This window comes from Centroberyx gerrardi, chromosome 11 (assembly GCF_048128805.1).
Source record: "Centroberyx gerrardi isolate f3 chromosome 11, fCenGer3.hap1.cur.20231027, whole genome shotgun sequence".
Classification (NCBI taxonomy): domain Eukaryota; kingdom Metazoa; phylum Chordata; class Actinopteri; order Beryciformes; family Berycidae; genus Centroberyx; species Centroberyx gerrardi.
In genome coordinates, this window is record NC_136007.1 from 8077704 (window position 1) to 8102076 (window position 24373).

Here is a 24373-nt window from a genome sequence, read left to right on the forward strand (position 1 = left end):
GAGGTTCTAACAAGAACCATCCCTCATTACGGAGCCCTTGCCTATTATAGATTCGTACCCAGAACCCATCCAGGTGGTTGTGCTCACAGAACCCTTGAGGAACCTTTTCAACAAAAGAGGGTTCTTCAGAGGCAAATGGTTCTTGATACATCCTTACCCCTCCGTAAAGAACCCGGATCTGAGAGTGGAGTGGCTTGTAATGTTCTAGGAAATTAACATTATTCTATCATTGCAGCTATTGTGAAATAGGCTTGTCACATGAACTGAAGGGAGCAGATAAGTAGATGGATAGATAGATACATACATACATACATACATACATACATACATAGATGGAGTTGCAAACCATTAGGGATTCCAATCTTTATAAAAACATTAAAGTCAATAAATGTTACATCTTCTGACATCCTCAAAATATTTTACAAAAAACTACAAAGTAGCCTGTAGTAGGTAGCAAGTAAAATAAACAGAAAACTGGCATCATATATTGAATAAAATAATACATAACTTAGAATATTAATAGAATTTGAACATGAGGTTAGATGCAATGCAATGAAACTGATAGCTTGTCTGTTCAATTCCCAGTTGGGTCAAAGCTTGACAGTCAACATCATAAGTGCCCAACAGACAAAATGCCCTATTTGGGGGTTATATACAGTATGAAAAAAAAGAGTAATATAATACGGAGTGCAGACACCGTCCAAAAAAAAGAGTTTCCAATTTTCTGGGTCTGACCTCTTTAATGTATTTAATTTGGTGTTTCAAAAAACTCTTTTTATGCTGAATGATTCACTGAACCATATATTTGTCTCAAAATGTTCAATCAAAGACACTGTTGTGCCTGAGTGATCTGTAAACACCAGCAACTTAAGAACTTAGACTTCCTTCACTTGCCGGCTGCTCAGTTGCGACCACCGTTGGGGTTTCATAACAGAACTTTTGACAGTTCAAAATGTTAAATAACTATAAACAACTATAACTTGGACTCTTTTAGATACTCAGGTTTGATGTCTCCATTGTCAGCGTCCTTTTCTGTGTTTCCTCTTTTCCTGTTGGCATATTTAAGAAACATTTTAGCAACAGTGGAAAATGTGGCCAAGAAACAGTGACAGAAAAGGTTCATTGGTCAAACTGACTGTATCTCTTTCTAACAGTAAGTACAATGTGATATGCTGCACATGTAGAACAAACAAAGCAATCATTGAAGATTTGTATTATTTTTGAATGACTGCCATATATCTCCTGTTAGTTAAAGTAAAGCCAAGCTGTGTTAAACATTAAAACAATGGCCAGTCCGTATTGAATGCCAGCTATTAAACAGCCAAGCAGGATGCACATTTGCAGTTTCCCTCAGTGACAGTGACTGTCTAATGGGGTGGGATGCTTTCGCTATCCTGAATTTGGTTTATCCATTTTCTACAATCTACATAGAATTGCCCATTAATGCTCAAGTAGAATCATATCTGGTTATAGAGAGGGCATCAGCACATGACTAACCAACATGACTGCCTTCTATATAATGATGCAGTCACCCTGGAAAACACTGCTGCCATCAGCAAAGTAATGCATCATGGGATGATGATGAAGAATTGTTATACTGGTATTGATAAACCATACCAATACAGGACAACTACAAACCCTCACTGTGCAGAGAGTTTATGTTGGTGTTTCCTCTACATTGACCATACCTATCATACCATACCATATATATCAAATTATATAAATTATATCTCAACCAGACTCTCTAGTTAAAATAGTAGTTACACCATTTCTTGTAACTTCCAAGTGCTGAAAAGCAAGCCAAACTTCATTTTTCAAAACACTTCCTCTCAGCAACGGAGCCAAAGTACAGAAGTAGTTCAGCAACTTCTACAATGGCTATGTCTGTATGGACAATACAACACTGTGTTCAGTATAGCTAGGTTCAGTGTGTAAACTCACCCGCATATCTTCTGCATTTGTGGCATGGTCTCTGGCAAAACCCTCCCAAAGCTTTCTGGTAGCAGCAAACACAAGAGGCTGCCAAAAATTGCCAAACTTCCCATCAGTATATATGGGAGGGACTTGTAGTATTTTCCTGCAAAGAAACAATAAAACACCATGAGTTAGGAGAAGAGAGTGCAAGTTACAAAAACATCATCCAAGTCATTTATTCAGATACACAAAATAAAGTAATAGAGGCCTTTTTGATTAAAAGCAGGATAACTGTCAGTTTGCTTTCAGTTCAGTACTCGTTAAACATGTAAAATATAATTTCCTTCATTATTGGAAATAGGAAAATTAATATAGGCAATCCATTCTCTAGATTGAAATGAAAGAGTACTGACTACAACAATAATAGATTTTCAAATCTTGAGTTCAAGACAGTGGATCCTACCAAGGAACTGTAGGAAATACTAAAAATACTGCTACTACTACTACTACTACTACTACCACCAGTACTACTATTACTACTACCATCACTACTACTACTACTACCACCACCACTACTACTACCACCACTACTACTACCACCACTACTACTACTACTACTACTACTACCACCACTACTACTACTACCACCATTACTACTACAACTACTACTACTACCACCACTACTACTACTACTACTACTACCACCACCACTACTACTACTACTACCACTACTACTACTACTACTACTACTACTACTACCACTACTACTACCATCACCACTACTACTACTACTACTACCATCACCACTACTACTACTACTACTACCATCACCACTACTACTACTACTACTACCACCACCACTACTACTACCACCACTACTACTACTACTACTACTACTACCACCACCACTACTACTACTATAACTACTACTACTACTACTACTACTACTATTTGAGGTAGCAGGCCGGTTAGAGAAATAGCTCTGTAACTGAAAGCTCACAGGTCTTCACAGTATCTTGTGAAAGTGTCTTTGAGAAAGATACTGAACCTCAGTATGAGTCACTGTGGATAACAGCATCAACTAAAACAGAAAACTAAACTGTACTTACCCAGGTAGATGATGAAGGGGGAGATGATGGTGGCGATGCGAGCAGCCATGGAACAAGTCCCCATGGCCATGTTCCTCACCACGGTGGGGAAGAGCTCTGACGTGACGGCATACACCACGCAGAACGCCGACGTCACACCAAACTTCCCCAACATCTCAAGGAAGATGGCCACACCTGGCAAATCTGGGGAAAATAAAAAATAAATAAATACACCAAACATGGAAAAAGTCACCAAATGCAGATGCTGATGTCAAGTAATGTTTTGTTAAACAACAAAACGTGAAAGTTGTAAAAAGTTTTAGGTCCACTAGAGGAATTTCAAACCGAACAAACTTCCCCCACTTGAAGTTAACTCAAGTTAACTTTTTAAATTATTTTTTATTATGTTATTAAAAAAATATATACATTTTGCAGATAAAATATTCTTGTACCCAATACAAAATATTTACATACAGAAGACATTTTACTATTTACATTCATAGGACAAAAGATTTACATACATTAACACACCTACATATGTATTCATACACCCGTTTTACACACTCTCGTACTTTCATTCTCTCTCACAGACACTTGGAAACACACACACACACACACACACACACACATGATGTTAGCCATGTCCTCTTAAAAGTGTCACTTTTAACCCTTTAACCTGTGTAAACTACAACATCTGAGCATTACCTGTTGGAATTAGGTGAACACAGAGGATCATAGTGCCCCCTAGGAAGAGTGTAGACGACTGGCAGAAGTGCCTGGAGCAGTTCCTGAGCAGCAACAAGGCAATGAAATAAGCCGGCACCTCTGACACAGCAGACAGGAAGCAGTTTATATAAGGGTCTCCATGCAGGTTGGAAGTGTTGAGGATCAAAGCATAGTAAGCAATGGTGATGATCATCCTGCAAAGACAACAACAACAAACTGAATACCGACAAACAATTTTGGGTGCAGAAGAAAAGTTTTTCTAGATTACCAAACTTTTTGTAGGTAAACAACCATCATTTGGAGGTCTTATTCTTCTCTAAAATTCTATATTAAATTTTTAAATTCTTCATGCAGGCGATGACATCATCTGGCACCAAAGATCAGCCATTAGATGGCTTTACAAAGATTTGGGTTTGGGGTTTAGTTACTCTTTAAGTGGCTGGGGAATTTGGGCATGTACTGGCTACTGTGAATAAAGAGCAGGTGTCAAATCTCACCATCACTGATCTAAACATCTTTTGCTTTTGGTCTTGAAAGGATCTTAGATTGTGTGAACATGGAAATGATTGACGTACCACAGAAGGGAACACAGTAAAGTAATAGAGAACATGTTGCAGCTGCTCAGGATGACCAAAATGTTGTACTTCTTGTCTTTTATGGCCAATGCATCTTCAATCTGGTGAAAACAGGAAGAATCCCATGTAATAAGTGAACTTGAAATGCCCAATCCTGATTCTGTGTGTAAGTGAAACAGTAGCTCCACCACAGAAACACAAGGCATGGCATTGTAGATTATTAGGTTCTTCATATAAGGACTGATAATATGCAACAGAATTTCAAAGGTACACAAATTCAGTTAGAAACTAGCAGAATCAGGCTTTTTTCATGCTCTATCATAATCTTTTATAAATGATGTAGTATAATCCTTGAACCAATAAAAACTAGACTAACCTGAAATGCCAAAATAAGACAAGAGAAGCCAAAAGATATCAAGCACTATGTTAGAGATGATATCTTGTTTTTATTGTTTTTATAATTAATGATCAACCTAAACATGTGCCTTTGGGAAACCATGTGCTTTATGTTTAGACTTTATTAAACTTCAACAGTTGTCACAATTCTTTCATTGCCATCTTTCTCTTAAATAGGCAATTTTTAATCTCAGTGGGATTGCCAGGGTTAAATGAAAGTAAAAAAAAATGAAGTGAAACCGCTTACCTCTGTGGGTGTAAATATGACTTGTGGAGCCTCGACTTTGTTCTTCTTAGCAGCGTCTCTCAGTATGGCCTCCGCCTCCTCCACTCTTCCCTGAGAGAGCAGCCAGCGAGGAGACTCTGGGATGAACCTGGTGAGAAAAACACAGGAATGAGGGAATAACCACAGACAAGCAGGCCTAAGCAGAAAAAACAAACAAACAAACCAAAAAACAAACATGTCAAAGGGGTTCCTACACGCAAATTCCTCAACCAAAACTAAGTATTGATGATTGTTTGTATTGGTTGATTCTGTCTGATGGAATGGGGTCAGGAAGTTGAACTTGAACAAATAACTATTTCATATGTTTTTTTTTGCCTTTCATGATGTTAACAATCTAGACTTTTACATATTTGGCTGTCTCGACGATCAACAGACTGTAGGCTATAATGGTATAAAGATTAATAACTTTGCAGTGCTAACGGGCATAAAGAGAGACTGGGAGCATTTCCATTCATTTAGCTGTACCCAGAAAGCACTATGTGTATCTGTACAGACAAACATGACAAGCAGTTGAAGAACAACAAGACCTTTAAACTTCTTCTTCTTAGTTACAGACATTATCGGATAGGACACTACCACGCACCGAGAGATACAGAACAATTAGGGCCATGTGAAAAATCTATTTGAGTTCTGAGATTACTGTAATCTCAGAATTCCCAGAATAAAGACAGACTTTATTCTCAGAATTATGTTTTGGTTGTTAATTAGCTTGCAATAAAAAAGATAACATCTCTAAAATGGTACTTGATATATCTGCAGGTTGATGTATCTATCAGGTTAGTCTAGTTGGTTCAAGGATAATACACTACATTCTGCGAATAAAGTCATTCAGAAATTAATCTCAGAATTCCGACTTTATTCTCAGAATTTCAGAATTCTGACTTTATTAATAAAGTCAGAATTCTGAGTTTAATCTCAGAACTCAAATAAAATTTTCTCTTACCACCAAAGAGGAATATAGATCAGCCCAGACGCAGCCATGGTGATCAGCAGCACCCGCCAGTCACGAAGGAAGTAGGCCACAGCTGGCATCGCCATGTATCCCAGAGCTGAGCTCATGAAAACCCCAAGGGAGCCGAACACCACTCGAGCTTTTGGGCTCAGGATTTCTGAACCTGTGGGCAACAGGCTCATGATAAATTAAAAGAGAAAAAAAGAAGCAAAATAAACTTGAGACTCATATGTCTGATTGCTTTATTGCCAGTCAGCTCTGGCTCGATAAATGTCAGGTGAGTTCAGTATGGAGGGCCAGGCCTATCATATTAAGGTATCAATGAATGAATCAATAAATAAATAAATGCAATAACAAATAAATAAATAAAAGAATGAATACATGAATGAATCAATGAATCAATTAATAAATAAATAAATGCAATAACAAATAAAGGAATAAATAAATAAATAAATAAATAAATGAATGAATAAATGGTCAAATTAATGTGGGAATATTTATAGAGATGCGTAAATAAATAAATAATTTCAAAAATAAATCAATCAATAAAGAAATACCTAACATTTTTGTTTAGGAATTTATTTAACAGCTAGGCTACTTAATTTTTTTTTTCATTCATTCATTCATTCATTTCTTGGGACATTCGATTTCCTTTTCCATTTCCTCAGGCATATGCTAATGAGCAAGAGAGCATGTGACAGCAAGGCAAGTGCAATCGATCACTGCACCCTTACATGGCTGATAGATGCCGGCTCCAAAAAGACTCCAAATTCAGCCCAACTCCATTCAAGTCAATGGGACCACAACCCAACTTCTCACTCAAAATATAAAGTCAATAAATTTATTATTTATTATTATATATTTATTATTTATATGTTATGGTCTCAGTAGCTAATTTCACTTCTTCTAATATGTGTCCATATGGCGATTTTCAAAAATAAAGTAATTAACGGGATATAACGGTTATAAAACGGGTTGTTTTCCGAGTGATTGACAGGTTGCCTGCCCAGTGATCGACATGTCGCCGATTACGGATCAATAGCAGGCGGAGCTGCGGTGCTGCAGTCAACCCCCGGCTTCGCTCTGGCTGCTCCGGCTCCTAATGTCAACATGGCGGCGCTCGTAAACCCCAGATTTTGGCTTCAAAACGGCCCTTCAGAAACCCATGGGTGACGTCACACTCACTCCATCCATCTTTTTTTTTTTTTTTACAGTGGTTTTCTATGGTTCTGGTTCAAGACCAAGCAAGCGATCTATAATGCTAGTTCGATTACTAATGCCTAATCACACATTACCACGCTCACTGACTCCCCTCATTAGCATATGCTTGAGGAAATGGTAATCGAATAAATAAATGAATAAATAATTGAATGAATAAATAAATTAATTAATTAATAAACAAAAATGTTAGGTATTTATTTATTGATTGATTTATTTTTTAAATTATTTATTTATTTACGCATCTCTATAAATATTCCCACACTAATTTTACCATTAATTAATTAATTAATTAATTAATTCCATTAGTTGTTATTGCATTTATTTATTTATTCATTCATTGATTCCTTAATATGATAGGCCTGGCCCTCCATAGTTCAGGGATCAAATGTAAGAATGGAATCGTTTACACTTTGACCCCGCCAACTGCAGAAGCCGAGAACGCCCGTGCTTGCAATTCTTTTTTTTTAATGCCGTTATCTCGAGATCACGAGCTCCACAGATAAGGGTTCAAGGAATCCAGAAAGCTTATCAGATTGGCAAAATTCGATTTGCACGCCGGAAATTTTCTGTTCCATCTACATGCTAGGTTTTTAAGGACCCGGGACTGACATCCCACGCAGTGTTGTGTCAGTCCCAACGGGGCTAAGCATTCCTATGATGTCATATGCATTTCCTACCAATATGGTGCCTTACAATATAAACAGTTCATTGGCTGTGGCTGTCGTTTGATTATAATCACCTGTTAATTTATTATATTCACCTGTTATTTTCCTACCAAGATGGCTGTGTGATGATGTAACAGAATACTATGAATACTTCATTTTCATATCACCATATTTGAAACCATAAACACAAAAGTGGGATGTGTACCATGTCTGAAGATGACTAAACATACCAAGCAATGGCTAATGTTGGAAATCCTTATTGGAAAACATACCCAGCACATATGCAATGACGTAGTTTGAGTATCCCCCAGCACCCACGAGGAAGAAAATAAAGCTGAAGACCTCCCAGCCCGGGGAGAAGATCTGAGCTGTAATGGTCACAGTCTGCATCGCCATCATGACAAAGAGTACTGGTTTCCTTCCATACCTGTGTAGGAAATGGTATTTGAGTCAGTTACTGTACTCCATGACCGTAACTGCAGAAGGACTGATTGAAGTTTCCAGACATGATGCTATACAGACCTGTCAGACAGCTGGCCTGAGAGAAACGTCCCCACTAGTGCGCCGATGTAATGAATAGACGTGGTCAGTGGGGTTTTGTATTCATTCTCGCATACCAAGTCCCACTGCAAAATGAACACATTTTCTCACTTTTACAGTTATAATTACTAGCAACAGTGTGTGGTTCCTCCTCCTGATCTTTCTTGCGTGACTTTCCCTAAATCACATTTCTGAAGCTGTAAAATTGTTTGGATGGCTCCTATACTGTGAAACGTATGAATCCTGGACATGAGTTCAACATTTCAGATAAAAACAAAGACATTTTTTAAAAGCACAGAATAATAGTTTTCCTGACCCTGTTTGTTTGTAATCTTGTTATTCACCAAGCCATAGTCTACAACCAAGATTGGAATTTTGTAATGATTTTCAGTTTGAACACCAGTTAGCACTTTGCCAAAACTGCTGTACATGCCACAACATGTTTTTGTGATCAATTGTTTTTAATTATTTATATCATATAATAAAACAAGGATCATCAGAACACTTCTATTTGGTATATAATAGACATTACACCTTCCCTAAAATACACCATACATTACTTGCCTCAAGCACCAATCAAGGTGATGGTATGCAATATTCAAGATATACATACATTAAACAAAACAAAACAAGTAAATAAAAATAAAACAAAATATTAGTGAGGCAAGACTAAAGAGAAAGGAGAACACATGAGAAGAGCCAATGTCAAACATAAGGTAGTGTTTCTGGCTGAACACTGTGCTACCACAACACTTTGGTGGAGTTTTTTAAAGTTAACACTCACTCCAATCATCTAATCACCCCGCCTAAAAAATGCAAGTGCACTTGCTACATTTTGACAAGTTATTACATTATCCAGTGGTTATTACATTATCAGTTGCTACAGCCTATCTATCACAGAAACATACACCCCTTTCCCTCTCTCTCTCCATCACACTTATTTGCATTTTTCAAAATGTGTAGTAAGCAGACAGGCTGAGTGTTCAGAGCTGTGTATGCTTTGTTTAACTAGAAAGTATTCAGACTTGGCACTGCTGAATTGCATTGGACTCCTGCCATTCTGCAGTCATATGTGATTTTGATTATCCTATACATTGTTGTGTGTCTGCAACTTTTATGTTTGTCCAGGCCAGGTGTAAATAAAAAAAAATATTAATGATGGTAAAGGTGGCCAAGCAAAGCTATAATTTCATTGTTAACATTGTTTGATTTCTCCTGCTTTCTACAAACCGATCACCCAAAAAAAACACTTTAATTTGACTCTCTTTTGATAGTTGATGATGTTAAGTTTTACCTTTCTGTAAACTAGACAACTTTGCAAATAGTAAACACTTATCCATCGTCAAATGGAAGTTAATTGCTGACTTATTCTCACCTCTGTGACAATGGTTGACTGGTAGATTTCTCTGCTGTACTTCCACCCGTCCAGACAGCGCTCCAACGGAATTTCACTCACGTTCACATCCACGTTTGGGACGATGTTACGATCCGAGTAACTCCTGACAATGTCCAGGTTAAGCCTTGAGCAGGAGCTGCGCTTTGACACGCCATCCACTGTTTCCATGGGGATCGTCACATTTCTCCACATCTCACTGATGGTGTAGTTTTCAGGTATATAGCACTCATGAGGCGGGGTGTCACCTACAAATACAATATAGATGCCAACAAACCCATTTGGGAGAATGCTGATCGCCAGTGCTAGAAAAATCCTCCGCTGAAAGGGTCCCCAGTTTCCAAGGAAAGACGTGATGCTATCATAGTTTCTCATTTTTCTGACAGTACTTCACCAACCCAAAATCCAAATAATAGACACCTAGTCAGAGAGTCAGAGAGATAGGCAGCAGAGTTGCTCTTCGACATGGGTTCAAAATTCAAATCTGAGCTCAGTTTTTTATAAACCAGCTCCACCTGATTTGGGAGGTCACACACAGTTACATAAATGCCTTCCAGTTGACACCCTTTGCTTGCCCATACAAAATCGAGGAATATTGGAAGGGAGAGTTAATCATTTTCAAGGGTAAGTGCAATAAAACCTTGCTCCGCTGTTGCAAGAATTTAACCTGCGGTGACATCTGTTATCTCACAGTTTAGAGTCGTAGAGTTTTTAGGTTTGAATCACACTGGATCCATGATAGAGAAAAGTTTTTATTATATCTGTATGCTCCCTGTATTGACTTATTTCCAATACAGAAAGGGAACAAAGCGTTCTAAAATAAACCTGGAGAATGAATTCATAAATAAATGTGCTCTTATTGTCTTTGATCCTCAGCAGTGGGTCTTTATCCATCATAGCTATTCACTGCATCCATCGGGGAAGAGAGATTATATTCATAACAGTTCAGGTTTGTATCAATTCTGATGTGTCAAGCCAGTTCATCTTTTGATCTAACACGGTTCCTTCAACTCCCCATCTTAAGTTTGACCCCCTTTCATTGGAGCCGATGTAGAAAAGAACAGTGTGGTGCTGTAACGCCAAAATCAAACTGAATCCACTGAATGTACAATTATTTTTTAATTGTTTACAGGCGAGTGAGCAGTCAACTGCCATCAGTGTGTTTTTGTCTGAGAAGCTATAGCCATGCTAGACATGCTCCTTAAAGGTTAGTGTGGCCCTGACCCCATTTTTATTTAACCTTTATTTAACCAGGTCGATCCCGTTGAGATACAAAGACCTCTTTTTCAAGGGAAGCCTGGCCAAGATAGCAGCATAAAAAGAGGTAAAAGTTGCAACAACATTAAAACAGACAAACATTAAGACACAAACATGCAATAAATTTATGCAATTTTTAACCGTAAGTGTGTCAGTGGCATAAGTGAACTGCAATCTGAGTAAAAGCACAAAGACGCCACTTTTGTAATACAGCTTAGTTTTTCCCACAGCGCAGATGAGGGCATCCCGAGGCAAATTCAGGTCAGACAGTCAATCAGTCAATCAGTCAGTCAGTCCGCCAGTCAGTCAGTCAGGTAACGCTTAGTGAGATGATGCGCTTCGTCAGATAGCCTCTAGATGGCATCTTTGACTGTGAGATGCAGTGTTTTCCATACGGCACAAAATCAAAAAGTGGTCTGTATAGAATCTTAATAGATCTCTAATGCGCCTGATGTCGCATCACATCATGTCTGTAATTTGGAGAAGCACAGACAGCAGACCAGCAGCATTGAGCTCAATCCACAGAGTCTCCCGGTGTGAAAACAAAAGTTAAACTTAACACTCCACAGTCAGTAACGGGGATTTGCAGACAGTAACTCGTCTTTGCTGCCATACAAACGTACGATAGGTGACGTCGCAGTGCTTCAGTGCATACAATTGAACACACGCCGTGGGTCTGTACAGGATCTGTGCTTGTTTAGCCTGAGAAACTTAGATTATCTTCCTTAAGATCTTATTTAAGGTAAAATAAATGTATTAATAATAATAATAATAATAATAATAATAATGCATTTTATTTGTATAGCACTTTTCATTCATAATGAATCTCAAAGTGCTACAGAGTTAAAAACATAAAAAAAAAAAAAAAAAAAACAAACAAACAAAAAAAAAACCCTAACCCTAACCTACACCTATTAGAGAAGGACTGAGAACTCAGTATAAAATGAAGTGTTTTATAACCCAATGATTTTGAGTTATCTGTACAAATTTTATTACATTTTATTTTCATTGACTTGCTGGCCTGAATGAAGTGAAATATGTTTGAAAGATGCAGACACCCTATCGCCCCGTCAGCATCAGGTGGGAGATGGGTGAGGTTTCTACCAGGGTTGAATTGGGAGGAAAAGGTGCAACATAGGACTGTCCTCTTTCAAGACACACAACTGAATTCAGATATAGGGAGCAACTTTAATATATAGAAGTTAGACCGAAAACAAAACAGGAAAAATGTTATCATAACCCAACATGGATGAGGGCGGGTCACTGAAGGAACACTGTGTTTTTGTTTGTTTTTCACACATTTCTAATCTATAAAGTCACACTTTTCAAACAGTGTCCTAAAAATAGGGGTCGACAAAACCCCCCCCAAAAATTGCCCCATCTTCCATCTTTGTCTGCAGGAAAGTCTGTTCAACCATCAAGGCACCGCCATGCAGCACCATGTGACGTCAGCAAATGTGCCAACAATGAAAGTGCATAGTGAATCAAATCATTCATGACTGAACTAATCACTAGCAAACTAAACGTGCTGTTAATGGTAAAAATATTAATTCATATGATTTTCAACCACAATTTCTCTATTTCCTAAAATTACATTTCCAACAATGTAAATCTTTTACAAAAATTCTAAAAACTGAAACAAGGGCATAAGGTGATATGGTACAACTTGTTTACATTTTTGACAAACAATTGATATGGCCATACAAGAAAAAGAGTAGGACAAAAGAGAGGACAAAATAAGCAAATACAACAAAACTGAATAAAAATCATTAATGAACATGCCAATGAAGACATGCCAACTCTGCACACTGTGTGGTATTTGTAGGAAATATATATATATTTTTTAAGCGTTTTTAAGTGTTATGGTTTTGTTGTATACTTGTCAAGGATTTGCTCGTTTCTTTCAATTGAGAGGACGTTAACTTTCCTCCTTTATTTCTTCCTTATAGGCATTCTTCCTAAGCTTCCTTCCTCTTTTCTTCCTCTCTTCCTAATTTTTTGGCCACCTTTTCTTGTAATTCTACTGCTTTTTACATGAAAAGCACAGATTATCAGATTCTGTACAGGGCCAATGACTCTGACGTACTATACTACACATCTGAACCTTTCACACATAACTTAGACAAGCAGCACATTAGCTTCCTTTCATAACGTCTCATGCTGTGTGGATGCTGTGTAAAGTCAACAGAGCCATTGAGGAAACAACACAGCAAGAGTTTGCACTTAGAATTTGACCTCACGCAGTACAGATGGGTTGCGTCTTCCACACTTTTCCAGGTTGTATGCCTTCTTTTTTGGTCCCCTGCACAACCTGATGTAGAAGGAATAGCATGGTGGTAAATGAGCAACACAGATACCAAGGACAGAGAAATGGTGCTGGAGAACAGTAACACTTTTCTTTTTTCCTTTGGACTTTGGTTGAAGTCTGTCTTCACTTTTTGGATTTTTAACAGCAGCCTGCAACATTTCTCTAAAACTAAAAGGGAAATATTGTACTTTTTATTCCACTACATTTATCTGATGGCTGGAGTTACTAGTTACTTTGCAGAATAAGGTTACATACAAACTCATAAAATATGTTGCGTTGTTAGAGTTTAAACTCCCCAACAGTATATGGAGCAGTTAGACCTAGTACATTAAAATACTTCTTACATGTTAATGCATCAATAAGTTAGCACTCTGAAAGGGACTGTTCTTCAGAATGAGTACTTTTACTTTTGATACTTCAGTACATTTTACTGCTAATACTTCTATACTTTTACTTAAGTAAACGTTTGAATGCAGAACTTCAAACTGTATTTTTCCATTATGGTATTGTTACTCTTACTTAAGTAAATGATTTGAAGACTTTTTCCACCACTGGTAACTAATGTAATACACAGGCCTTATGCAGCTGAGTAAGTGCTTTAATCTAATCTAGTCAACTGTAATCTAAATTAAGATTGTTATGATAAGGTGCAAAAGAGATACGTTGGGAAGAACTCTGTGACACTTTGTTGTAAATGTACGTACCCCCGACATTCCTGCATCTGCTCCACTGTTTCTGGCAGATCTTTGTTGAGCGTCTCGGGGAGGAAGAGGTTAACCACAGACGAGCCAATAGTGAGACTTCCCATGAGGATATAAGGCAGAAACTTATTATAACTGCCTGCAAATAGAAAATGTAAAAGAAGGTGTAAAAAATAAATACGACAACAAAATTGCTCAAAGCTCTATATTATTTAGAAAATGACATTCTCTCATTTAAATAGTTACTTAGATAAAACATTTACTGTATTTGTGCCAGTAACTCCAGCTCAACTCTTTTGGAGAAAACACATTTTCTCTGGAACAGCTGTTATATAATAAACTATCTTTTTTTTAAATTTTCTCAGCAAAATACATGGCTCGTTAGTGGTGTTGTTTATCTAATGCAGATGGTTTTTGTTCTTTTTTAAGGATACAAATAACTGCATATATCAATGCAGCAAATATACAATACCTTTGTGATATACTTTATACTGAATATTGCCCAATGGAACCACTTTTTCTCAAAAGCAGTCTTAAGTGCAGTAAAATGTGACCGACCCCAGTGAGCATTAGCTGGTGAAAAGCCACCTAGGCTAAAACCAGGCTACAGTTGCCTTAAACAACTTGATCTCATAAAAAGTTGTGAAATGAGCACAAACTCTGAAATGCAGATTTACGTGCTGTGGACAAGAATTATGTTAAAATTACATTCCTCCACCACAAATTGGATTCTGTGACAACAGCACAAATTAGACACAGCATTTCCAGCTAAAGGTTGGCTAACGTTTAAGTTTAGGCAACTAAAACAACTTTGGTTATGGTTATGGTTAGGAAACTAAAACAACTTGGTTAAGGCTAGGGAAAGGCTTTGGTCATGGTTAAATAAGAAAAGTTTTGCTAAAAATGACAATTTCACTAGAAATAGAAATTTCCCTCGTACAAGCTCAGAATTGAACTCCAATCGCCAGCATCGAAGGTGAACGCATATCCCCATCCCCATCCCCATCCCCATCCCCCATCCCCATCCCCCATCCCCATCCCCCATCCCCCACCCCGACCACAACACCCTTACTTTCCATTGCGCTACTTCAATGTGACACGGAATTTGGGGTTAACAATACGTTCATTAAAAGTTTGCTAGGCATCTGTGTCATAGCTACTTCTGACCGTTGTTTCAACAGCATTTGGACAAATATATTTCTTCCCTACTACACAATAGAAATAGTCGTTCAAATGCTGTTGATGGGTTATAGCCGAGACACCTAGCTAACTTTTCACCGGCTAAAAATGTTCACTGGGATGTGTGCGTCGGACAGAAGACTCGGGTTTGCGCTCATCCTTTCTCTACGTACCTAAATAGATGACGTATGGAGCTGTGATGCTGCCGATGCGAGCGGCAGAGGAACACATTCCGATGCCCACGTTCCTGAGGACAGTCGGGTAGATCTCAGCCGTGTAGATGTAGACGACGCTGAAGGCCATGGTGAAGCCAAACTTCCCCGTCATTTCCATCGCCAGGGAGACGTACTGAAGGGCTGCGGGGGAGAGAGGGAGGATGTTTGAGGTGCTACATTTCAAAATGAGATCTCCACTATTTGAAAAATATAGCCTCTATCTGCTCTGATAAAAGGATTGCTAGAATGAAAGGAACACTATTAAATATTGTTTTCTTATTAGCCCTCTTGAACCATTTACTTACAAGTTAATTATTTCTTACTATACTTAGAAAAAACAGTTTGTAATCATCTATGTTTTTTCCCCAATATTATTTTGAATTTCAAAAGAAAAAATAAACATTACATACCGGGCAATATACAGTATACATACTGTTGTATACATGCTGTATACTGTATACAAATACACTGACGAAGTACTCAAAGAATACAATATGTGTATGCTATATGCTATGCTATCCATGTTTTTTTTAATTCTGCAAAATCAAGTTTTTTTTCTAAAATGAATATATATATATATATATAATTTTGGAGTGGAAGCCTTCATTTTTAGATGTATTCAGACACAGTGATGCATTGTGGGAATGTACAGTATTTCTGGATTACTGTGTTAAATTAGATGCTTCAGGCTTGCAGTACCCCTGTCCAAACTCAGATTGCCGCCATCTGATGAAACAATGATATCATAACTTCACTCCATACAGCTTGCCAGCGTACTGAATGTGTCGGTGTTCGACAGAGGCTGTTGTAACCCACTTCAGAACTGGTTTAGTGAAGAAAATACAATCATTGCCAGTGGACTTGCACAACTCAATTCCTGGAGAAAATGACCTAGTTCTGGCAGGATACTCTAAGTCATACTGTGACAGGTGACCCAAACTGTGTTGCCATCTCTACTGCAATAAAAGGTTAAACTATAACGTGAGTCATTCCTGACAGAACTGAAGTTCTGTGAAAAATATTTTCAGAACTGAATTTATGAGTTATGTGATTAGGCTGTGCCATTATGTGATTTTAATTATATTTTTCATTTATGTGCCTTCTTGTATGTTAGTCTGCAAACTTTAAAGTCTGTCATGATGCTGCTTTCTTGGTAGGATCTCTTATGATAGATGCTTTTTCCACTATAGATATTGCATCATTCTATACAGGATGTGCAGAACTTTCCATGTTGCAAAAGGCTTTGGGTGACACTGTGCCATACAGTAAATGTTATATGATATGATTAAAATGTGTGTGGACCTTGCACCATGTCTGTTCAACTTGTAAGGGAGGTTTTGTGATTAGCCAGATATTGTGTCAGAGGCAGAGCAAGATCTCCTCTCAAGAGAGAAGAGTGAGCAAAAACAAAAAGTGTTTCTTCAACTTCCTGGTGGACATAGTAAATTAATACACACTTCTGGCAACATAAATGTCCCACTGATGGAACAGCAATTTTGGTCTTTTGATTGCTATGCTGCCATGTAAAGAAATGATGACTCATCACTGGTGAGTACATAACTGTGAATATTGTCAACGATACAAATGTCCTTTAAAAAGTTTAAATCCACGTCTTATCTTGATTCTAGGCATTTCTGCCATTACATCATGTGTCTAATTTATGGCTGCTAGATTGCTGGTTATCTTCAACTTGGCAATGACGTTACATTTTGATAAAATAACATAAATCATGATATTTATTTGCCATAAACTTCACCTTTTAGATACAGTATCGCTAAGTTAACGTGTGTTTGTGAGACTAGGCATAACAGGTTTTAAAGGTTTTACAAAACATAGAAGAGGTCTTACTGTCGGGGATGAATTGGATCAGCAGAAGAACTCCTCCTCCAATGATGAGGAACGATGACAGAAGCGCTCTTCTTGGACATTTGTGCAGGAGCCAAGTAGACACAATATACGCCGGGACCTCGCTGGTCGCTGACAAGAAGCAATTCATGAAGGGACTGCCACTTAGGTTGGAGGTGTTCAGGGATAATCCAAAATACCCGATGTTTATTGCCATCCTGAAAAGAAAATGAGGTTTAATGATCATCAATGTTCGAAGATGCAGATATTTCTGAATGATAACCATTAAAGCCTAATCACTCACCATAAAAGCAGACTCATCAGTGTGATGCATCTTATGTTGCTGGATTTCAGAATGTCAAGCATGGTATATTTCTTGGTCAGTGGGAAAGCCTCCAACTGAAACCAATGTAAACAAGAAACTTAATGTTGTAAAACTTTCTCAAGTCACAATAACATAACACAAACACATTTCCAGTCAGCCCTTGTTAGTTTGTCTTACTTTTTACTTGCATTTGTCTAAGTAAGTAAAGTTTATTTATATAGCACCTTTCACAGAGCAAATTCACAAGCTTCACAAGAGTGCCCTCTTAAAGTAATAATCCGCAATATTTTCATGTAAATAAATATGTTTTACTTCTCTCTATCACCTGATTGATGTGACAATAGTGATTCCACCTATACCCAGTTCATGAAAACTTTAACATTTGATGTTCTGCTGGCTCGGCCTTTTGTGGGGAAAATCCTCTGATGCACATTTCTGGCAGGAGCAAAAGTGGTTTATTTGGAATAAATAAAAGTAACTGGGTAGTTAGCATGAGCAGCGATAGCCACCATGGCTGAACAGAGAAAGAAAAGAGCGCCACCTGCAGAAACTCAAACTTCATCAACAGAAAATCCAACAAAAAAGACATCATAGTATTGGATACACACCAAATGATCTCTGGGAAGTGCAGTGCAAAAATGATGCTATGGATTACCGCTTTAATATATGACTCCAGCCACATGTGAAGACCTGTTTTAGAGCTACCATATATCAATAACTCATTTTTGACCAAAATGTTGAATAGGACCTTATAATTTAAAGGTCGCAATTGTACTATGGCATTTTTAAGTTGAGTGTATGAGTGCATGTGAACCTCACCTCAGACTCTTTAAAGATGACCGGTGGAGCCTCAACTTTGTTTTTCCTTGCAGCGTCTCTCAGTATGGCCTCCGCCTCCTCCACTCTTCCCTGAGAGAGCAGCCAGCGAGGAGACTCTGGGATGAACCTGCACAAGCAACTTAGATTTACTACAAATATTATCACATCTCCTACCTCTGACTATTTAAGCATGGACACTGACATAAAGACATATAGAATGTAAGACATAAAGATGATTTCTATAGTTTAATAAGAATATTTTCTCATTTACTTCAGATCCAGATAAAATCCTATAAAATAGCGCCATCTTAGTGGAAAAGGAGCCAGCACTCTTGAAAAAAGAAGCCATGCCTTTATTCACAGTGATCATATTTGGTTTATACAGCCATCATCAGCTGATGTGTCTGAATGAAAACAAATCCCATTCATCTTTTTAAAAGTGCTTGCTAATTTTCATTTTTTTTTCAGGTTTTTGAGCCTTTTACACTAGCGGATACAATTTTACTTGACCGCATCTGGGTTGGTATTTCAGAATACATTAGTTAATTTCTTCTCTGTCCAATAGAATATTCTCTGACTCAATAGGTAGGCTAATACATCATCCTCCAATCTGCGGGGTCCCACAGGGCTCTATTTTAGGCCCTCTTAATGTTTTCCCTCTACATGTTGCCCCTTGGTCATATTGTCCACAAACACAATGTGTCATTCCATAGTTATGTGGACGACACCCAGCTATATCTCCCTTTAAAGTGCAGCGACCCGGTCTGTATGAGTGCCTCTCAGACATTAAGCGCAAGAGTGATGAGGAGCCTACCACCACAGAGGGATGTAGACCACAGCAACGGAGGAAAGGATGGCTAGAAGAGTCCTCCATTGTCTCACGCCGTATGCAATCCAGGGCAGCGTCATGTACCCGATGCAGTAGAAGAGAAAGGCCCCGAGAGTCGTGAAGAGCACACGCATAGATTTACTCAACACCTCTGTTCCTGTTTGAGATAACATAATCAATGTTTAGTGATGTGTGTGTGTGTGATAAAAGAGATACATTAGCAGAACATGAAAGAGGTCAGAGTTATCTTGACAGGAAAATACTCATTCAGGTGACAGGTAATTATGCCTAAAGGACCTAAGACAGAATAAGGAGTATTTTACAATTCCTACCTAGTACAAATGCAGATATATACAGGGATATCTGGGAGGCTCCAACAAAGAGGAAGATGATGCAGAACATCGTCCATGAATGAGAGAAGGACTGAAGGAGGACAGAGACACACTGGGCTGCAAGAGAGATGAAAAGAACTTTCTTCCTCCCAAACCTGAATGGAAAAGAAAGAAACATCATTTCACCATTGACTCACAGATATAAAATCACATTGACTTTACCCCTTGATTATTGATGAAAACTAAGAGGTAAACCAGGTGTTAACAAATATTTTCATAAAATGGAATAAAAATAAAACCTAGACTACTAACTCTACATGTAAAAGTAACTAAAATAAATAAAAAATATATGTGAAATGTTTTTTTGTTTTGTCTTTCTGTTTCTTTGCAGGGTATGACATTTGGGTGGAGATTTTTTTGCTGAACGCCAACTACAAAACTACAGAAAAACTAAACTAAAACTAAACATTTGTAAAAACCAAAACAAACAACAACAAAAAAAAAAACAACAAAAGAAAAAAAAACCCTAAAACTACAAAACCCACACTTAAAACTTACTAAAACTAAACTGAAATTGAAATAAAATTGACAACTACTGTATCTAAGAATACAAATTTAACAAAAAATACAAAACTATAATAACCCTGCAGACTAGCATCATCAAACTGACAGAAGCATCTATGACTGTAGGATGGCTGATGATTTCAAACTGGCAGGCGGCCATCTTTGAGCACTTGGATCAGTGTAAAGAACATTTCTCTCTAGTAGTTCAAGTTCAAGTTCATCATTCAACAGTAGATGGGGCTATTGCCATTAGCATAAAAACTAATCTGGTCCAAGTCTCTCCAGTAACACACAGTTACTGCTAAGTAGTCATTTTACTGAATCAATATTCACTTGGTTGTCAGTTAATCATTACTTTTCTATTTTTGCCAACATTTTCTCACAAACTTTTTCCATGATGAATGGTAAAAATGCATTACAAATGATATAATGCATTGATCCTGTGCAGACAGGCAAATGTCTTCTACTGCACTGCATCTAAGGTTCATATGAAACATGTTAAAGTGCATTTTAGTTATTTTCACTGATTTACAAGGATGAAATACCTGTCAGAGAGCTGGCCTGAGATCAGGGACCCAAACAGGTATCCCACAAAGAGAGTTGAGGATGCAAAGGGAACTTTCCACTCTTCGTCACAAACAAGGTCCCACTGTTGGAAAACATGAATTTGAAATTATATTACAGCAGAAAAGATAGCTAGAGTAATTCTAGAGAAAGCAATCAGAGCTGATATTTTCTTCTAACAACTTATACAGAACACACACACACACACACACACACACACACACACACACACACACACACAAACACACACGTACACACACACTGACCTCAGTGACGATGGTGGATTGGTAGATGTCTCTGCTGTAGCTCCATCCGTCCAAACAGCCCTCCTGCCCCAGTTCAGTGAGGTTGACGTCCCTTCCAGGAACGAATCCCTGAGCAGACAGGTTTCTGACCTCATCCAGCCGATATCTGCTGCACTTGCTCAGCTCCTCTTCTCCGTCCACCACCTTAGAGGGAATGATGGCCTTTCTCCACTCCTCAGTCAGGTTGACATCTGGAATTAGACAGTGGTGTTTCGGAGTTGCCCCAACAAAGACGATGTAAAGCCCGTTGAATCCGGTGGAGATATAAACAGCATTTAGAAGGAAGAATGTGCTCCAGAAGTAAGGGCCAGTCTGGCCAAGGAACGCAGTGTCTTCATCATAGTCTCCCATTCTTTATGAAAATCTCTCCCCTGCTCTTGAGGAGGGAAAAAAATGCCTCTGAAATTCTTCAGGATATGAGACTTGGTGTGCCCCTGAAAGACCTCAGCGCATGAGACAGAGCAGTAAGGTCTCCGGGGTTGAGTGAGCCGGTCCCTCGGTGGGACGGATTCACAGCATAAAAACTTCAGAGTCCAGACCTGAGAGTGTGTTAAACCTCCTGTCAAGCCTCAGAGCACAGCTGTTCCATCCCAGAGCGAGAAACTCTTTTAAGACTGCTGGATCCACCTTCGTTCAGTCTGAAGGAGGATGGGGAAAGCGGTTCATTCGAGATGAGTGGAGTGAGAGACCTGTTACTCATTGTTTTGATTTGATCAAAGTATACTGCAAGTAATGAGGGAAATGATCAAAGGCTAAAGAGTGGCCACACCATTTGCACCCCCCACCCTCCCTCCACCCCCCCCCACCCTCCCCCCTGTAGGCTTTTCTGCTTGTAGCCAAAGTGGTATTTTCTCTAGACAACATTCCTTGCTTTCAAATACCCCAAAGAATTGCACGTGCCTGTACTCTAAATGTTGCTAAGTAGCATTAACACTCCGTTTGGACTATTTTTAAGCCACACTGTTACTGTGGAGGCTAATGTTCATGTATTTAAAGTAGATGGGAGGTGAAAAAACTGTAGCAATCCGGTATGTAGACCTAACTATTCTCCAGTGGAAGTAGGCTTGAAATTGTATAATTTCTTCTATTATTTTAGCAAAACTATTAAGTAAAGAACTGCTGATGGTGAGAAATGTAAGCCTGAATGAAGCCTTTTAAATAAATCCAAATTGTATTAGTAACTAACATAAAAACATAAACATATCATGTTTCATAAATAAAATGTCATGTTGAATTTCTTATGCAGGTTGCCTCAATGTCTTTTCATATAGAGATCATTTACAGTGTAATTAAAATAAACCTATTACTAAAAATGGTTTTATAATTTATAAATTTAATCTTTTTGACAATAATTGTGCTTATTGTATTATACTATAATGTATATTTACTAAAGCATGTATATTGTATATGTCTCCTGCATAGAGACTTTGATCACTTTTCTCATTGCACGAGGCCACAAAGTGATGATATTAGTTAGTTCAATCAGAAATTATCTTCCAGGAGGGAAATCAAGAGGATGCCTATACATGACTGAGCTAAAGGATGCAAATGCATATAGAAATGCTTATTATACATTTACATGGCTGTGAGACATTTTGCATACCTTACAATGGGTGATTCATTACATTAATGGGTGACAAGATTAGCTCACGGTTTAATCATCAGTGGTCTTGCATCACTGAAGACGACCCCTGACTCAGCAGCTTCGACACTTAAATGAGGAACAGTCATTGTTCTAGTGTACTTAGCTGTTTTCTGTTTTCAAAAAGTGCCATAGAAATAAAGTTTGTTGTTATTATTACAGCGATATGCTGAAGGATGCATGGTGGTACTGTTAGCAGCACTGGTGAGCTATATGGTAATTGTTACTGGCAGTATGGCACCCCCTATTTATCAATACACAGGATATGATGTTACTATCCCTTGTGCCATAATCCAAGGTGAGCATTCATATAGAGGCCCAATTCAGGCTCAACAGTATATTTCAGCGTCCCAGAAATCTTTGCCTCAGCAGACGCACCTTTGTTACCAACAACACTACTTTACAGGACACACTACATCACTACCATTGAAACACTGTCACCCCAGTGCGGACTTTGTCTGGTGATTTCATACTTTGTTGATTGCCTCCTCACCAGGCAGGTCAGAGCGCAGGGTCAGCTACAGAAAAAGATTCAGCGGCTGCGTTTACATGCAGTAATTACAGAGTAACTATGCTATCAGCCAGACTCTGGTTAAGGTCTTACTGTGGTTAAGCTGTTTATATGAACCTTTGATACCATGGGATTACATGTCTGCTTCCATGAATAAACAAGTTAACAGAATATTCCTGTCCACCTACATCCTTTGACTGAACACTTCTAACAGGGAAAAGACATAGTAATAGTAATAGTGTGTATTACTCATCATGTTTTTTGTTGAGATCAAAATGTATCCATGTTTGTGTATATTTTTAGCTCATTCTAACTATCATACCATACACCTATTTGACAAGTTATGCCAAAAATTGACAAAACATAAATTTTATTTTTTTAAATTTTTTTTTTATCAAAATGTCTTTACTTTTACTTCCTGGAAAACAGAAAATCTTTAACCACGCTCCTCTGCCCCTCCCATCAAATAAAACTGCCTTTCTCTCCCTAACTGATATCCCATTGGTTTACACTTATGAATGGTCCCTGCTGGCATTATGTCCCAACCCCAATATCCTGTTTTAATAGGAAATACAACACATTAAGGAAGCAAGATGCTCTCAAAATGTGAACTTGAATGTCTTGCTTTTACACAGGTTATGCTTATAGGAATAAGGTGAGAAAGCTTAGTTTAAAACCAAAGGTTATCTGGTCCCTTAACTCTATACCTCGAAAGATTTTGCATTTTTATTCAAGATTTGCAGTTTGCAGTTATGTAAGAAGCCTTGATCAACAAAATGCTTAATTTGCTGTTGGAACCCCAGAGTTCATAATAAAAGCAAGAAAGTGGTTTCTTAAATAATTGCTGAAGATACTGGCAGCAGAGTATTTGTTATCAAGATCAGATCAGTAACAGTAGATTTCTCAGGGCATTTCAGGTTTGGGCACGGTAGGTGAGTCAATCAACTGGATAAAAATCAAGGATCAGTCATCAAACACACACTGAAGCCAAGACAATTTCACTGTGCTGAATTTTAGATGGTGCAAAGAAAGCAGAAGGTGTAACACCCAACTAATATATTGACCCTTGTATACTTAAAGGTCCAAAGCCAGAAATTCTAGTTTTCTAGAGAAATCTTCAGATAAAAAGAAAATTGGTCATTGGGGGTTTCCAGGTAGTCCACAGTTAAATGAGAAAGAGTTTAATTTAATTCATTTGAAATTAGGACAAGAGAATGAAAC

General features: G+C 38.0%; 2 protein-coding genes across 2 annotated transcripts; both read right to left on the bottom strand.

Moving 5' to 3' along the window:
• Positions 1 to 973: 973 nt before the first annotated feature.
• On the bottom strand, positions 974 to 10131 carry slc22a4 (solute carrier family 22 member 4). Its single transcript, XM_071906715.2, has 10 exons — positions 9739 to 10131; positions 8346 to 8449; positions 8096 to 8250; positions 5929 to 6100; positions 4947 to 5073; positions 4304 to 4404; positions 3708 to 3922; positions 3024 to 3206; positions 1942 to 2077; positions 974 to 1049 (listed from the first exon to the last, which is right to left on the bottom strand). The coding sequence occupies exons 1-10, from the start codon at positions 10129 to 10131 to the stop codon at positions 974 to 976; spliced, it is 1662 nt and encodes a 553-aa protein (XP_071762816.1).
• A 3105-nt stretch (positions 10132 to 13236) lies between these two features.
• slc22a5 (solute carrier family 22 member 5) lies at positions 13237 to 21350 on the bottom strand. Its single transcript, XM_071906712.2, has 10 exons — positions 20961 to 21350; positions 20676 to 20779; positions 19567 to 19721; positions 19220 to 19391; positions 18406 to 18532; positions 17566 to 17660; positions 17265 to 17479; positions 15375 to 15557; positions 13984 to 14161; positions 13237 to 13324 (listed from the first exon to the last, which is right to left on the bottom strand). The coding sequence occupies exons 1-10, from the start codon at positions 21348 to 21350 to the stop codon at positions 13237 to 13239; spliced, it is 1707 nt and encodes a 568-aa protein (XP_071762813.1).
• Positions 21351 to 24373: the final 3023 nt, after the last annotated feature.

Coding starts and splice junctions, on each gene's coding strand:
- slc22a5 (XM_071906712.2), bottom strand. CDS start 21,350: ATGGGAGACTATGATGAAGACACTGCGTTCCTTGGCCAGACTGGCCCT. Junction 19,722..20,675: donor TCAGGCCAGCTCTCTGACAG/GTATTTCATCCT, acceptor TTTTCCATTCAG/GTTTGGGAGGAAGAAAGTTC. Junction 19,392..19,566: donor TATATCTGCATTTGTACTAG/GTAGGAATTGTA, acceptor TATCTCAAACAG/GAACAGAGGTGTTGAGTAAA.
- slc22a4 (XM_071906715.2), bottom strand. CDS start 10,131: ATGAGAAACTATGATAGCATCACGTCTTTCCTTGGAAACTGGGGACCC. Junction 8,450..9,738: donor AGTCAACCATTGTCACAGAG/GTGAGAATAAGT, acceptor TTCATTTTGCAG/TGGGACTTGGTATGCGAGAA. Junction 4,405..4,946: donor TCATATTTACACCCACAGAG/GTAAGCGGTTTC, acceptor TGTTTTCACCAG/ATTGAAGATGCATTGGCCAT.